The sequence below is a fragment of the Nanorana parkeri genome, unplaced genomic scaffold (assembly GCF_000935625.1).
Source record: "Nanorana parkeri isolate BGI_ZX_2015 unplaced genomic scaffold, ASM93562v1 scaffold24, whole genome shotgun sequence".
In the NCBI taxonomy this organism is placed as follows: domain Eukaryota; kingdom Metazoa; phylum Chordata; class Amphibia; order Anura; family Dicroglossidae; genus Nanorana; species Nanorana parkeri.
Window position 1 is genome coordinate 719,470 of NW_017306292.1, and position 16,212 is coordinate 735,681.

Here is a 16,212-nt window from a genome sequence, read left to right on the forward strand (position 1 = left end):
TGTTTGTAACACTGTATTTGTGTATTTTATTTTACATAAGGATGGTGTTTATTTAATTTGTTCTATCCGACTAATCAATTAATTAAAAAAATAATCGGCTAACTAATCAAATATGAAAATAATCATTTGTTGCAGACCTACTTTGAATGTGTAGCTAATAATATTTAAGTATTTGCATACTTTTAAAAAGTAATAAATACGTTCTTAAACAATGCCTTACTTACTTCTGTGGCCACAGGCACTGTGGAGCAATTAGACCTCAAATTTCTCTGTAGAACCAGTGAAGTCATTCAAGTCCATCTCACCCTGCTCCCCCTCTCAGCAGCCTTCTAAACTCTAATGACCAACCCAGAGCAGGAAATCTGGGAAGAGGAACTGGGGGAACTGAGCTGCTGAGAGAATGACCTGCTGTGAACTTTGTATTGCTTTACAGTGTCTGCAGCTATAAAGGTCAGTGAAGGCTTATTTTAAAACCTAATTTACAGTGTGTTAAGAATGTTTCAATTCTCAGGTCCATCATTTTTTTTCCTACAGATTTTATTTGATTTTTGTATTGTATAAAGAAACCCTTAGCAGCACAGTAAGTGTCCATATTGCAAAAATGTCACCACAAAGTTCTGCAGACCATGCACCTTCAAACCTCTGGGTTTTTGTTTTAACAAAAAAAATATACTGTTTTTGTTGATATGCAGATGTTTTCTGTTTGATCTATTTTCTACACATCATACCTTTTGAAATGTACAGTATTGTTATGGTTATGAAAAATGTATTCCATTTGGTGAACAAATGTTTGACCTTTGTGTCATTTATTTTGGATGTAAAGTTTTTGTGCTAAGTAAATATAAGGTTTGTAATCTTGTGTTGTAGGCTTTGTGTATTCTACTGATCACAGAAACATTGAGCATTTGAAGAAATCTGGAGCCCAACAGCAAACGTCACTCCTCCATGAAGCCACTGTCGGATGTGAGCACTGTAGACTTTGTAGGGGATAGTTCATCCTGGCCGACAGAAAAAGTAAATTACCCTGACCAGATATTCTTCAATGCTGCCAGAATATTCCAACATATTCATCGAGAGAAACCTCCTGATAAAATCCTGGTCAGCTATGGCAGTGACTCTGGGATGCCTTTGCCAGCCTTTAAAGATGAACGATTTCAACGCTGGTCCTATGAGCTAGCTTTCAATGCTCTGAAATGTGAGTAAAGTCATTCAACAAACATTCTACATAATTATAATGAGCATAGGAAAACTTGCAGCACATAAACGTTTTGGACCCAGATGTATGCACTGCATAAAAAGTGTTATCCCTCAAGTTAATGTGCTTAATGCAGCCTTTTAAAACGTACCATGCCCTATTTTTTTGATGCAGCATATCACAATGCATGATACTGTGAGGGAAATTTATCAAAACTGGAGCAGACAGAATCTGGAGCAGCTGTGCATGGCAACCAATCAGCTTCTCTCTTCAGTTTGTATAGTTAAGATTAAAAAATAAGAGGGAAGCTGATTAGTTACCATGCACAGCTGCTCCAGATTCTGTCTGCTCCAGTTTTGATAAATTCCCATCTGTGTGTTGTGGCGTTCTGCAATGTGGGTGGGTTGTACTAATGCATTAAGGTGCCTTTCAAAATGAATAGCACCACAAAGCACAGTGGTTCATGTGTTGGCGTTCATGTGTTGGCATGCATTAATGCAATGCATAGATGTTAATGGGCCTTTATGGATTTTGTTCTGTTCATTTGCATTTGTTACAGACATTTTTGTAAAGGTTTTTATGTGCTGATAATTTGCCTTGTTGTATGGGAGCTGGAGAATGTTTGTAGTTCACGTACAGCATCGATTTGCCGAGGTGCAGGACATTTTTGGCATGAAAATATTATCAGCACTAGTATTGGTGTCATGTTTGTTATCTCAAGTGATAGAATTATATCTGATTTGAAGTTTAGGTTTAGGGGTTAGACAAAGTTTCAGCATTAATGGGTTAAAGAAGATCTATTATTTAAAAGCAACTTAATCCTATCTATTAGCACTCCCCATCCCTGCATCTAAAAATATAACTATATACTAAAAAAAAAACCAAGATATTTACTGCAGGCCCTGCTTCCAGTCCAATAATGACCCACCAAGTCATGACAGGATGAGGATGATGGTTACACAGCTTGTATCTTCAAAATAAGTCAGCAGTGGCAATGCCCATTTTTGTATTTAGACAAGCTCTTTAATGGATTATTGTTAGGGGTTAAGTAGAGGTAAGGTTTAGATGTAAGGGTCTGTGTACAATTCAGGGTTAAGTTTTTTTGTGGTTAAGTTCAAGTTAATGTCCAGAGCTCAGGCTTATGTAGCGCTCACCCCCGAAGGAGCCGCTGAATATTGCAATAGGTTCTCCTACCTGTTGGTTCCAGCTGCCAGTCCCCTTTGATCAAATATTAAGTAACTGAGTTCCAGTTTTTTGATGTGATACATGTGACCTAAAATAAGTCATGTACAATTGTATGTTGACATTTGGGCAACTACCATTTTTAAAAGCTTATTTTAACAATGGCAGCCCAAAAATATTCTCATTACAGGTTTCCTTAAAGGAGAACTATGAGGTGAGTGCTTTTCACTCACCTCATAGTTCTAGCCGACCTGTGACAATGAGACTGTCACAGGTCGGCTCAGTAGATCGGGAAGTGAGCGAACACATACCGGCGTTCGCTCACTTCTCGATCCTGTCACGGCTCTCTGCCGTGACAGGGGAGGGGCTGGATTCCCCCCTCCCCGCTCCGATCCGCCAGCGCTGACTGGCGGAACGGACGGGGGAGGGGACGGGTACAGCTGGCTCTGCCTCTAGATAGGCAGAGCCAGCTGTCAGTCACGCAGCTGGGCGGATCCCGGCATAATTGTCGGGATCCGCTTCAGCTGCGGCATCTTAGCATCTCAATATACCGCGAGCTACAGCCTTAACCCCATAGTTCTCCTTTAATTGATCACTGTGGACGGTCTGATGCCTTCTTCTAAATATATACTTGTTTACTTGTGTGACGCTGGTCCTTAAACACATTTGGGAAGGTTCATACTTCTGATATGTCAAGAACACCCCAAGAAACCACAACAAAGAGCTGTATGTTCAAATAGAACTGACAGTATAGATTGTGAAACAAGTATAGTTCTGGAAAATTTATCGTATTTACACAGTTAATGAAACTGATTGCTGTTTACTTTGAGCAGCCTCGTATAAAATCCTAAAACATGGTATTGAAACCTTTGAAATTTAACACTGTTCCTTGCCTTTCTTCTGGGACAAAAGATGTTCTCAGTTGACCTCGGCTCTGTGCAATTCATGTTTCATACAATGGTTCTTCCATTAGAAGTGTATTTACATGAAGAAGAATTTGCTGTGTACTTGCTACATCCAAACTGACTACAAAACATAATCTCAATGCAAAAATTAAATCTGGTTCTCTGCCCACCCTCCCCATTAACCTTCAAAATATAACATACCAGTGATTGATGCCACTTTTACACTCTGTGTCTTGACGAGCTAAGAGATACTCTTTTTTTGAGTATGTTTAAGTCTGTCTAAGTCTGTTTTTAAATCCACTGATTGCAGCTGGATGTGCAATATATCATAATGGTCGCAATATCTATTTGCCATTTTTGTCTATGACATCTGACTGTGTATTCACTAGATTTCATAAACAGTGTAAAAGTGGCACTTGCAACTATAGGTGGTATTGTATTTTATTTTAAATGTTGTTGTAGGGAACAGGGGCTAGGAGCAATAGTGGAGCAGAACAAGAATAGCAAAAGTTGCACCTCTGCCCCTGTTTCCGATGATCATGTAGGACTCCCTCTCATCGCCATGATCTTAAAGATATGTGAAACTAATGCACTTCTTATGGAAGGGAGGGGGCATTTTGTGTATGTATAAGAGTGTTATAGGAGTTGGGGTAGGTAGCTTTAGAGGGGTTATGAAGGATGGTACCTTTAGGTACAGGAGTTAATGCTTAGCTTTATTAGATTTTATAGGTGTTGTGGGTGTTAAGCTTAGTTTGGTTGATATAGAAATGGACCTCAGAAACCCTGGCTCATGTTTTGCAGAGGGACTCAGGTGTGTTAACCTATATCACTGGGAGGAAGGCAAGGTCTGAATTAGGGGAGTGCACGTCAAAGTCCGTTAATATGTTACTGTCTTTTAGCTGTTCCCCAAAGTGTATTTTCATTGGTACTTATTGAGCTATATTGCAATCACAGTATTAAATAATATGAATATACATCTGTTTGTCAGGCTGCACCGTGACTGCACTTGATTGCTTTGAAAAAATCAATTACAAAATAAGCTTTATAAGGATAATCAAATTAATGGGGGGAATTTATCAAATCTAGAGCAGAGAAAATCTGGAGCAGATATGCATGGCGACCAATCAGTTTCTCTCTCACATTTTCAAATCTTAACTGAACAAACTGAAGAGAGAAGCTGATTGGTTGGCATGCACAGCTACTCCAGATTTTGTGTGCACCAGTTTTGATAAATCCCCCTCAATGTCTTTTACTTTTCCTGCACTCCACCTTCTTCTGCTCAATTTCATTCTTCTGCTCAATTTTATTCATTCATAAAAGTCTAGAAATGCAGAAAGGGGTGTGACGTGCTAGGATTGAGGTTTATAGGAAGGTTGGAGAAGTATTTAAACCAGGTTTTATAATGGAAGATAAATTAGAAAAAAAAAAGTTTTATTAAAAGTGTAATTTCTTTGTTTACAGATGTCTCAAAGCAAAAAAGTGGAATATCATTGCAAGATCTAACTTAAAAGTTGACTTGACATAGATTCACTGTTGATTGGGCAACTACATGACAAATGGGCTTTAATGTTGATATTTGTCAGGTTATACATTTGGAGACTAAAACATACATTAATCATACAATCTAGGTGGAGTAAACGAAGTTCACTGATTGAATCAATGATAAAGAAGGATCTGGGTGTCCTGGCAGATAACTAATTCAAAAGCAGTATGCAATTCTAATCTGCAAGTTCTAGAGCAGCTTTGCTCAACCAGGGTGCCAGGCACGCCTGGCTGCCTCAGGGGTGCTTTGAAATCCTCCTGATGTGAAGAAGGAGCTGTTGATGTGAAGAGGGCTTCTGATGTGAAGGGTGGGCTTTTGATGTAAAGCGAAGCTTGTGATTATACATTAAAGGGTTTAACAAAAAAAACTGTTGTATGTATATCTAGAGATACTTGCATATCAGTGTTAATTTCATAGCCTAATAATTTTCGTCAGTTTTCCTCAACACTTTTCCAGTGACTAAAACTAAATAAAAACTAAGTTATGAAGACTAAAACTATAAGGAAAATATATTGACATTTTAGTCGACTAACTACAACTAGACTAAAATGTTAGGGAGAGACAATTTAGAAGGAGGTCCAATCAGAACTAATCTCAGTTCCATCCTGAATGGACGGCTAATAGGTAATATGTGCAATGGCTTTACAGCCAATATAGTTTTTCATTTTAATATTTTAGAGTTGCACTTCTGCTTGCAAGATTGAAAAATGTCATATGCAAGTTGTTTTAATTAACACATATCTAATTACTGGTCCTTTGCTGAAAATACTCAATATTATTGTTTCTTTATAAGACTTGGTTTAATCTAATTTTAAGATAAATAAAGACATGTTATATATTACAACAGTTAAATCTGTGTCTGTATTGCATGTTCAAACCCTAATACCATACGTAATAACAGGTTAACAGATGTTTACTCCAGGAGAATATAATGAGATTGGGAATTCTAGAGATATTCTTCAATTACTCTTTAACCACTTGAAGTCCGTGGTGTTAAACACCCTTCCTGTCCCGGCCATTTTTCAGTATTCAGCGCTGCGGTACTTTGAGTGACATTTATTCCGTAATGCAATGCTGTACTGAAATTAATTTTATACCATTTTTTGGGGGGACAGACAAGGAAAAATTACCAAAAAAAAACAAAAAACGTTTCCCCTATATTAAATTATAAAACATTTATTATTTCACAATTTTTTGGTAAAATATAAAAGACGGTGTTATGTCGGGTAAAAAGACACCAAACATGTCAAGCCTTAAAATTGCGCGCGCCCGTGAAACCTCAAAAAACTGCAATACCCAAAATTGGCCATAGGCGACGCTTTAAAAGCTTTTACCGCTCATCAGTTTAGTGTTATCAGTGAGTGATGGCCCTAAAATTATTGCTCTCACCCTGACTTTTGCGGCGATATGTAATATGTGAAGCGCAATTGTCGTTTTCGCGCGCTGGCGCATCTGACACGTGTTTACGTTTATATGTGCGTAAACGTGGGGGTGGCGGACGTAAACATTTTTGGGGTTTTGTTTTTTACATGTGACTTATTTTTTTGTTTAACTTTTTTTATTTTTCTTTACACTTAATGTTATTGCTATCACATAGGGGGATAACAATCCCCCTATATAATAGCAAAGGCACACTGACAGGTCCTCTTTATGAAGACATTAGGGGTCTCTAAGACCCCTAATGTCACCTGGGGACCCCCAAATAAGCTGATGAAGCAAAGATCTGCTTCATCAGCCTCTTCTCTCTGGCTATAGCAGCCAGATGACTGACAGGTCATTCACCTACGGAGGGAGATCAGCAAGGAGGAAGATGCTGAACTCCCTCCCATCTTACCTCCTGACACCCTCCCGAGCCGGTCCCGGGCCACAGATGGGGTAGCGGATCAGGGGATTGAAGGTGAGGGGGCTGGGGCAGCGGCGGCAGGACCCGAAGAGGGGGAGGGGGGGCGTGCAGCCACAACATACAAGTGATCGGCGGCTATAGAGCCGCCGATCGTTTGTATGTCAAACAGCCGGTAACGGCTCCTCACAACGGACTGTTTTTTTCTGCCTGTGCGCGCTAGGGGGCGCGCGCGAGAGCAGGAAAAAAAAAGCCATCTATTTACAGCAACCCGCCAATGTGAGTTTGCCATCCATCCGTTTTTTCACAACGGGTGGACGGCAAGTGGTTAACTAAACCCACTAGATTTTAGTATACTAAATCTTCTGTAGATTTAGTCGACTAAAATCTTATGATATTTAGGCAACTAAAACTAGACTAAAACAATTCAGATGACTAAAATATGACTAAAACTAAATGGCATTTTACTCAAAAGACTATGAATAAAACTAAATTGAAATTTGCTGTCAAAATTAACACTATTGCATATTCCTGCGGTAACTTCGAAACCTCCCAGATATGTATAAATGCCAAGCCATAGAGAACTCTTTGCCTTACTTCCTTTTACATACGTGAGAACATTATTCAACAGGAATTTTCAAGTGGTGATTTGCTGCTTGTAAGAGTTCTTGTTGCTAGCTCACCAGCACATGTATGTTTGATCAGCATTGTCTTCTATCGATAAGACTTTGCAAATACTGATAATGCAGAATGTATTTCCAAAACAAACTGCACTAGATGAAAACAAAAACTACCACTGGACACAAGCTTAAAGGAGAACTATGACATGAGTGATTTCCACTCACGTCATAGTTCTAAACCGACCTGTGACAATGAGACTGTCACAGGTCGGCTCAGTAGATCGGGAGGTGAGGGAAAACATACCGAGTTCCCTCACCTCTCGATCCTGTCACGGCTCTCTGCCGTGACAGGGGAGGGGCTGGATTCCCCTCTCCCCGCTCCGATCTGCCAGCGCTGACTGGCAGAACGGACGGGGGAGGGGGCGGGTACAGCTGGCTCTGCCTCTAGATAGGCAGAGCCAGCTGTCACTCACGCAGCTGGGCGGATCCCGTCATTTAAGTCGTGATCCGCTCCAGGTGCGGTATACTGAGCTTAGGGTGACGGGAGGACGCTAGTTTGTGTCCTCCCGTTACCCTAAGGAGAACTATGGGGAAAAACACTGACCCCATAGTTCTCCTTTAATTAACATTGCTATGCATTATGTAATTTTCTTAAGCAAGGAGACTGAGATAATTGGGTAGTATTTAAAGGACGTACACAGAAACATTGAGCAGTCTGTGACTTGCATTGAATAGCAGGGACCTTTAGTTGCCTACATACCACTTCTCATATCCTGCAAGTCCTTGAACACCAAACAACTGACCTGCCCTGTGATGCAAATAGCAACTAGTCTCTGTAGTCACTTACACCTCATGTTCACATTCCTCACTACTGGCTAGTAAGGTTAACCTTCTCAGTGATGGACATGGAGGATGGAAAGTCATGGGAGGTGGGAGGAGGCATATTAGAACCAGCAAACCAACCCAGAAACCACACATTGCTCCCGGTTTCCTAGCCAGTGTTTACTTTATGGCACACCTTTTATGAGAGACACGTGGGGTTGCCATTGCTACTCCCCTTTTAAAGATGCTAGTTGTGTGACACTGAACATCTTGGTTCAGTAAGCTATGAGTCCCTAATGTGGGACAAGTATGCACATCTGTAAAGTCAGAGTAAAGGTGGACACCCTTATTTGGGATGCAAAATATTGAAGCAAAAAGATAAACATGAAAGCCAGGAAACAAGTAGCCTTTGGTGAATGAGGAATAGCAATTACAGCTTCAATGTCTTTGCACAAAAAGTTTTCAGTAAGGACAACTTGACATTTACTATACAACAAGTACAGCTAAATACTGAGAACACGACAAACAAGTCCAAAAACATAGCCATACACAGCACATAAATTATGAACAATGTGCACAATATCAATGGAAGAGATTTTCCAATGAAACATGTAACAATGTAATTTCAGCACTTATATTGTCTCATATTTAACAGAGCACTTACTCTTGTTTCCCTTACACGAAGATTTGATATTAGTAATAATCTTCTTGTGCCCACTTTGTGGCAGGGCTTTGAACTGTACAGGGCCAAAGATTTTGTCCAAAAGTGGATGTGCCTTCATGTGTATACACTATACAAATAATAATATTTAACATTTTGTCTGGAGTACAGTACATGTGTGTTCCATAGGAAAATATCATATAATTGTCTACCTAAAACATGTAACCTTTGCATTTCATTCTATTCACTTAACAATCCAAAAAGTGGGAAGATGCCGACACTAAAGAGGTCCCTGGAAAATATGTGTCAGACTCTTTAATATCCAATGGCTCAGTCAGTGTGGTGCTGTGTGTGCCTTGGTCCTAAAAAGAGGCCTTTAGTATTTAATATCAAGGAGGGAGTTAAGGGGAGGGAGGTTGATGGAAACAAGAGGAAAAGTGGAAGGAAGGTGGAGTCAGGTAACGGAAAGGAAGTGTTGTGTGAAAGGAGAGGGCGGGAAGGGATAGGTTGGGTGATGGTAGAGGAGGGGAAGTGAAGAAGATGGGGAGGAAAAAGAGAAAAGGGAAAAGAAATGGGGAGGGGGATGAGGTTGAGGTCAGAGTGAGGAAGTGAGAGCTTAATCTGTATTTGGTAGTTAAAGGTAGTTGGTAGTTAAAGGTCCAGGGACAGAGGCCACTTAATCCTAAAATAAAAGACCTGTATTCTTGGAATATCTGTAAAAAATAAGTCAAGGAAACTGGACTTGCTGTATTTTTCTTGAGGAGTAGGGGAGGTTCTCCATTCTGAAATTTCGTATATTGCTTTGATCCATTGGCCGATTGTGGGCGGACAAGTGTCTTTACATTTTGCAGAAGAGGTGGATAATAAAGACATTTTTATATTGTATTCAAGAGAGTGGATTAAGGTAAAGAGGAGCGGCCAGATCCCCATTGAGTTTCATACCTGTTGGTTTCGTAATCAGTTTCTTCACCTCATTCCAGTGGGTTTATAAAAGAGGACAAGACAGAAATGTGGATTAAGGTTCCCCTTTCCTGATTGCATCTCCAACATGTGGGCAATACAGAGGGATAGATTTTGTGAAGTAGCGTATGGACCTTCTACCATCTGGTCATTAATTTGTACCCTGACTCCTGAAGTGTACTGGAAATGGAGGACCCGTGAGCAAAGTATACCATATAGCCCCTTGTTCCTGTGTAAGCATCTGGTTTAATCTTCCTTCCATTTCTGGAGAAAGGTGGGCATTTATTAAGCTGATAGGGCATGTCAGAGTGGTTTTCTGTCACTATTTCTAGATTTGGCAGCTATTGAGCCATCATTTTGTCTAGCTGCCTCTCTAATCTTCCTCATGATTTAGACTGGGTTCACACTTGGTAATTTGTAATATGCACGTTTGACGCGTGTTTTTACCGCGATTTGCGGTCAATGAAACGTGCAATAAACACGTTTATGAGGGGAGGGCTATCCAGCTGTATCCTAATGGATACGCTCAGAAAATACGCCCCAAAGAAGCTCCTGTACTTCTTTGGGCGTAGGGCGTTTTTCAGCGCTTTCCTACGCGCGGAAATATACCCAGGTGGGAACCATGCCCATAGGAAATAATGGGATTTTAGTTATTGGGCGTTTTACAGCGCGTAGATCAGCGCTGTAAAACACCCAGGTGTGAACCAGGCCTTACTATTATTGTACTTTTGTAGCTTTTTCTCAAGTATAATAGATACATTAACTGTGTTTACTTCTTTAGCTATATCTGCACTACAAACATGCAAATTCCTGTTTCTTAATGATCTTCTATTTATATTCTTATGTTTTTTTACAGATCAAGATCTACTTGAGACTATTTTGCTGGTCAGTGGTTTCTACCTCTCACAACCACTAGTGAGTCCTTGTTGACAATAAACAAAGAAGTGGTAAACCTGTTATGTGTTTTATGCTTTTAAAACTGCTACATGTACAAAATAATAATAATATTATTATTATTATGCCAGGCATTCAGTAAGCTTCTAACTTCCTGTTATAGGCTAATGATGCTGCCTCTACTTCTCTGATATCCTATGCATTTTTCTCAACCTATCCTAAGTTCCCTGCTGGAGTACCGAACTCTACGTATCTCAGGCACACTTTCTGTTTCTCTTTGCATGCATACATTGACTTCTTATCCAGCAAAATAATGCAACAACCATGACTTCCAGGAGTGCAGAGAAAGGACTCTTGAGAGATATAATTTTGGGGGCATGCCTACATCAATAGAAACTGGCAGGGGGAGCCTTGCTGCTCCCAGCAGCTGCCCTCCAAGATTTTTACAAGCCTGGCCTCATGATGTCACAGCGAGTAAAAAAAAAAAAAAGCTGTTTCTTGCTGCAGGAACAAGGTAGAAAAAAAAAAATAATGTTGGGATATGCTCCAGAGGTGGATAGGGAGGTTTGGGCTGAAATGTTCCTTGTATCTAAACTTAGATACTGTAACAAAATATTGCCATACAATTATTTCTGCTATATGTCTCTGTCAGTGAGTTTTGTGTTTGTATTATTGCTCTGCATGACAGGATAAGTATTTTTCTGACGGATATGTTTTTGTAGCTGACATCTCTCTCTGTTTTCTCTGTGTTACTTTAGCCAGATGAAATGATCAGTTTAGTAGTGGTGATGTTGTATGATTTCCAAGACCGCAAGTTTCAGCCACGATACATATCAAACAATGATGCGGTGGTAGAAGACGTACGGGAAGTAGAAACATTTTTGAATAGGTAAGTCATTTTTATAGCACAGAACATGTCCTGGAAGAAATAGGGCTGCACTCCCATAGAAAGAACTAGAAAGCGATTTTTATTATCTGAAGCATTTTAGGAATCATGTATGTCTTCTTGATTCAAACTCTGCCATTTTTATATTTATTAAACTGAAGAATCATTGTTAGAAACTGTATTAAATGTTTGTCAGTGGTAGTTTTTATTTGTTTAAGCCTTATTTGTCTTAGCCTTTATTTAGATCTGCAGTAGCCATGGTGCTGGTCATGCTCCTGTTGTCACCCATATGATCCCAAAGTTCACATTGTGCTAAGAACTTCCACAGCAAACAGATTTAGCCATGACTGCACTAAATGTCATGTTTTAAAAATCTGGTTCCTGTGTTTGAGCTCAAGTTCCTTTCCCTAGCCCCAGCTTCCTTTAAGATAAGTAAGGTGACTATGTTATCTAGTATAGATTTGGCAAATATGAGTATTGCACCAGCGTAGTACTTCTATCAAGCACTGTTTTCCTCTGCTCATCAAAGCACTGTTGACTTTCTGTGTGACAAATGTTTCCAAAGTCATGAGGAATGAGAGTGATATTTACTCTGTGATAAAAGTCATCCTTTCATCTGCCACTTGGCATTCCACCTGCATCACTGTATACACAAGTATTATTGGATCTGTCATTCCAAGCCTACATAAACAAACTATTTCTATGCACTTGCTTGTATGGCTGCTATACATGCACATGAGAAACAGATGGATAAAACGAGATTACAACTTTCCTGTGCTTCCTCAAGCCTTGTTGTTGATGTGACCTTTGGGCTTGTTCAAATTGCCTGTTGTGTAGTGTATTAAACAAGCCTGTACTTTCCCTAGCCTAGGTTCTCCTGATAGCAGAATATTCAAACAACAAAGTTACTGGCGCAAAAGTTTATCCTCCAAAGGGGTGTAAGCATCATAACTTCTCGCAGGTAGGCAGCACTTGAAACAGTGAGGGTATCTGAAGGTCTAGCATACATGAAACAGAAAAAACAGTGCGCCTCTCTAGTGTAGAAGTCTTTATTAAGTGGAAAATGTTAGCAAGCAAGAATGGTACTTACAAACTGCCGTTGTTAAAAAAGCCTGTAGCGTGCAGGGAAAAATCTGCACTGAATGGACATCAGATGTCAGTCACATCTGCACATGCAATATGAGGCAATTCTCCTTCTGCTAGCATAATCATGTGGATCATACTACAAAGAGTTTCTAAAGGGTTCAACCCTGAACGAAGGCTAGACAACACAGGGCCAACCAAATATATAAAATTGTCACAACCCACAAAGATCAACCTAGTGCTCCAGGCTGAGACAGGTTATCAGTAAGTAAGGAGAAAGTACTACCAGAAAAAATGATGGGCCTACCTTAGCAATGATGATGAACAGGTGGAACAACAACTACCTGAACAGCAGGAAAAGTTAACCAGCTAAGGTGGTTTTCTAGAGTAAAGGCCTAACCCTTTCCTAAGGGAAAGGAAGCTTGGACAGACAAGGTATGTCCAGAACAAATACCAACCAGTCAACAGCCAGAGGCTTTGATAGAACACTCTAAACTCTTCACTTCTGGAAAAGGGAGGTCCAAAAGTAAAAAAGAAGTTACCTGATAAACAAGTAATCTATAAATGGACATACATGGTCCCTCTCAGTGGGAAATCCAAACAGAGAGAGTGAAAATAAACCCTTAAGCTGGGAAAAATAGAAGGGTAATAACCCTGAATCCTTTTAAAGGAGATTGTGGGTAATCAGCAACAAATATAAAAAGGGTAGGCAGGGGTGAGAATATGCAAGACCACAAACTGGCATACAAGGACAACAGGACCAGAAGGATGAGAAGTCCTTCCAACTCACATCCATAGGTGATTAAGGGGTGAGATAGCCACAATGCAAACCTACTTGACCAGTTATTAAATATATGATATTCTAGGAATCCTAAACCCTAGCCCTGAAAGGGCCAGAATCCTCCATAGAGGAGGCAGGGGTAGGAATCCTAGTACTAACACTAGGAATATTTGCCTGATAGAGAATAGGGAGAGGAAGAAATGCAAGACTTCCTCAGAAGACTGCAGTTTGGTCACAGAAGAGGATCTATGTTCCACCAGACTTACACTATCCTACTTAGAAATGATCGGCAGCAGGGTAACAGAGTGTCTTGCCTGTTGACACTCCAGAGAAATACATGACTTTTTTGCGATGTATAAAGTGAAGATCAACAAATGCGATGGGGTTCCATAAGCATACTTTAACTCCAAAATGGAAAAGCACTGTGTTCATGAATGACTCGCTTAACACTGTCCAACATAGAGAGTAGATGAACCGGTCAGTTACAGAGAAAGTTTGCAATTTTTTTCAGAGGTGAAGATCTTGCAACCTCCAGATGATGCCCAGCAGAGGTCAGATAAGAAAACTGACCCACAAAAGAATCCCTTATTGGCTTGGGAACAAGTCTGTTATGTGGAAGACAATCCACTCAGAATGGAGGAAAGGGATCATTTCCACCCTGGCTCTAATGCTGCAAATAATTAGCAGGACTTCTTGATCCAAGGTACCAGCTTGGTGCCTACCCAAATTCCAGGTTTTCTAATGCAGAGAAAAGTGTAATGAAAACCATGTAAAAAAGAATTCCCTAAAAATTCCAAAAACCCTTGAAGAAGTGGATGGAAAAAGATTCGATATACCTGAGGTAGGGTACAAAGTTTCACCACGAGTGCAGATTATAGGACCCTGGGGTTACCATGAAGTGTGTAAACTACACTGATCCTGTTCAGTGAAGGTATCCTCCTGGGAATGTCGGGAAAAGGCACTAGTGTGTATGTAAGGGTTAGTGTCATAGGCAGGGTCCAGAAGTACTAGAGGATACTGAAGAGGCAGGTCTCGCCTTAGTGTCATTCACATCAGAATCTAATTCAGACCGTACTGGACCTCCACGCCTAAGTGTGCCTGGGACACGTATTAATATCTTTGATTTAGATTCCTCACAGTCTACTCCTGAAGTGACTGTATTTTAGCAAATTTTATATGATTCAGATTTACAAGGAGTTCTTGCTAATCTGATTGATGCAGTACATTCTACCCTGCAGTTGGAGGATCAGCCTGCTGTTTCAGACATAGGATGTTTTAAAGCTTATATAGCTGTGAAGACCTTCCCAATACACTATTATATAACATTCCTCTATGAGGACTGGTAGCAACCTATGGAATCATAGCTCTTTCCTAACATTGTGAAGGAGCTTTTTCCATTTGAAAGGGAATTTATTATGAAGTGGTCTCTGCTCACTGTGAAAACTCCAGTCATTCACCTTGACAAGCCTGCCACTAAAAAAGTTGACAATGTCTTTGCCCTAAGGGATTTCACTGACAGACAGTGGGATATCCTACTAAGGTCTCAGTTTAAGTCAGCTTGAGTAAATCTCTATCCTATGTTGGTGATATTTTTTTGTAAAACCATGTCACTATGGATCAAATCCCTAAATGCAGATACCGCAAATTACATCGGCACACCCTCGTGTCCTGAAGTTTTTGGAACAGAAATCTCGGTTTAAAACATGTCTCAGACAAAATCACAGTCTTTTGATCTGACCTCTGCTGGATTTCATCTGGAGGCTTCAAGGTCTTTATCTTTGAAAATACTTGTAAACTTCTGCTGGACAGTGTTGAGTGTGTCAATCGTGACCCCCCTGTCTTTTGAAAAGTCAAGATATTGTGTTTCAGGTCCCCCTCTTCTCAAGTGAGGATTTTGCACATAAGTTAATTTCTTTCTTGCAAGGAAGTATCCATCGATCGAAGGTCCTATACTTCTCTGGAGGGTCAGGTGGTAGGACACACTGTCCTGCTGCAGATTTTTACTAAGTGGGATAGTGTAAGCCTTCAGGGCAACTTATTAATGGAAGATAGTTCTTCTTCTATGACTAAGCTGCAGTCTTCTGAGGAAGTCTCTTTAAATTCCATTCCCCTTCCTATCCTCTATTCTCTATCAGGTGAGTATTTCTAGTACTAGGATTCCTACCCCTCGCTTCTCAGTGGATTATTCCTAGAATCACATGTTTAATAACTTGTTAGGCAGTGTGGCTACCACATCCTTGAAACACCTATGGGTCTTGGTTGAAAGGACTACTATTCATCCTTCTCGCCCTGATGTTCTTGTATGCTAGTTTGCATTATAATATATCCTTATCCCTACCTACTGTTTTACATAGGTGTTGTTGATCACCTCACACTCTCATTAAAAAACATTTCGGTTAGTACCCTTCTATTTTTCCCAGATGATGGGTTTATTTTCCCTTCTCTCCTTTTAGATTTTATGCTGTGACATACACTATATTGCCAAAAGTAGTGGGACACCTGCCTTTACACGCACATGAACTTTAATGGAATCCCAATCTTAGTCCGTAGGGTTCAATATTGAGTTGGCCCACCCTTTGCAGTTATAACAGCTTCAACTCTTCAGGGAAGGTGTCCACAAGGTTTAGGAGTGTGTCTATGGGAATGTTTGACCATTCTTCCAGAAGCGCATGTGAGGTCAGGTACTGATGTTGGACAAGAAGGCCGGGCTCGCAGTCTCCGCTCTAATTCATCCCAAAGGTGTTCTATTGGGTTGAGGTCAGAACTCTGTGGAGGTCAGTCAAGTTCCTCCACCCCAAAATCACTCATCCATGTCTTTATAGACCTTGCTTTGTGCACTG

The 16,212-nt window shown here is 40.3% G+C and overlaps 1 protein-coding gene across 1 annotated transcript in view; it reads left to right on the forward strand.

The window, feature by feature from the left end:
• The first annotated feature begins 945 nt into the window (after positions 1-945).
• NSUN7 (NOP2/Sun RNA methyltransferase family member 7) overlaps positions 946-16,212 on the forward strand; it is a 39,869-nt gene continuing 24,602 nt past the window's right edge. The window contains exons 1-3 of the mRNA XM_018564449.1: positions 946-1,195; positions 10,585-10,643; positions 11,381-11,511. Coding sequence (XP_018419951.1) covers positions 946-1,195; positions 10,585-10,643; positions 11,381-11,511 — 440 coding nt within the window. The remainder of the gene's footprint in view (positions 1,196-10,584; positions 10,644-11,380; positions 11,512-16,212) is intronic.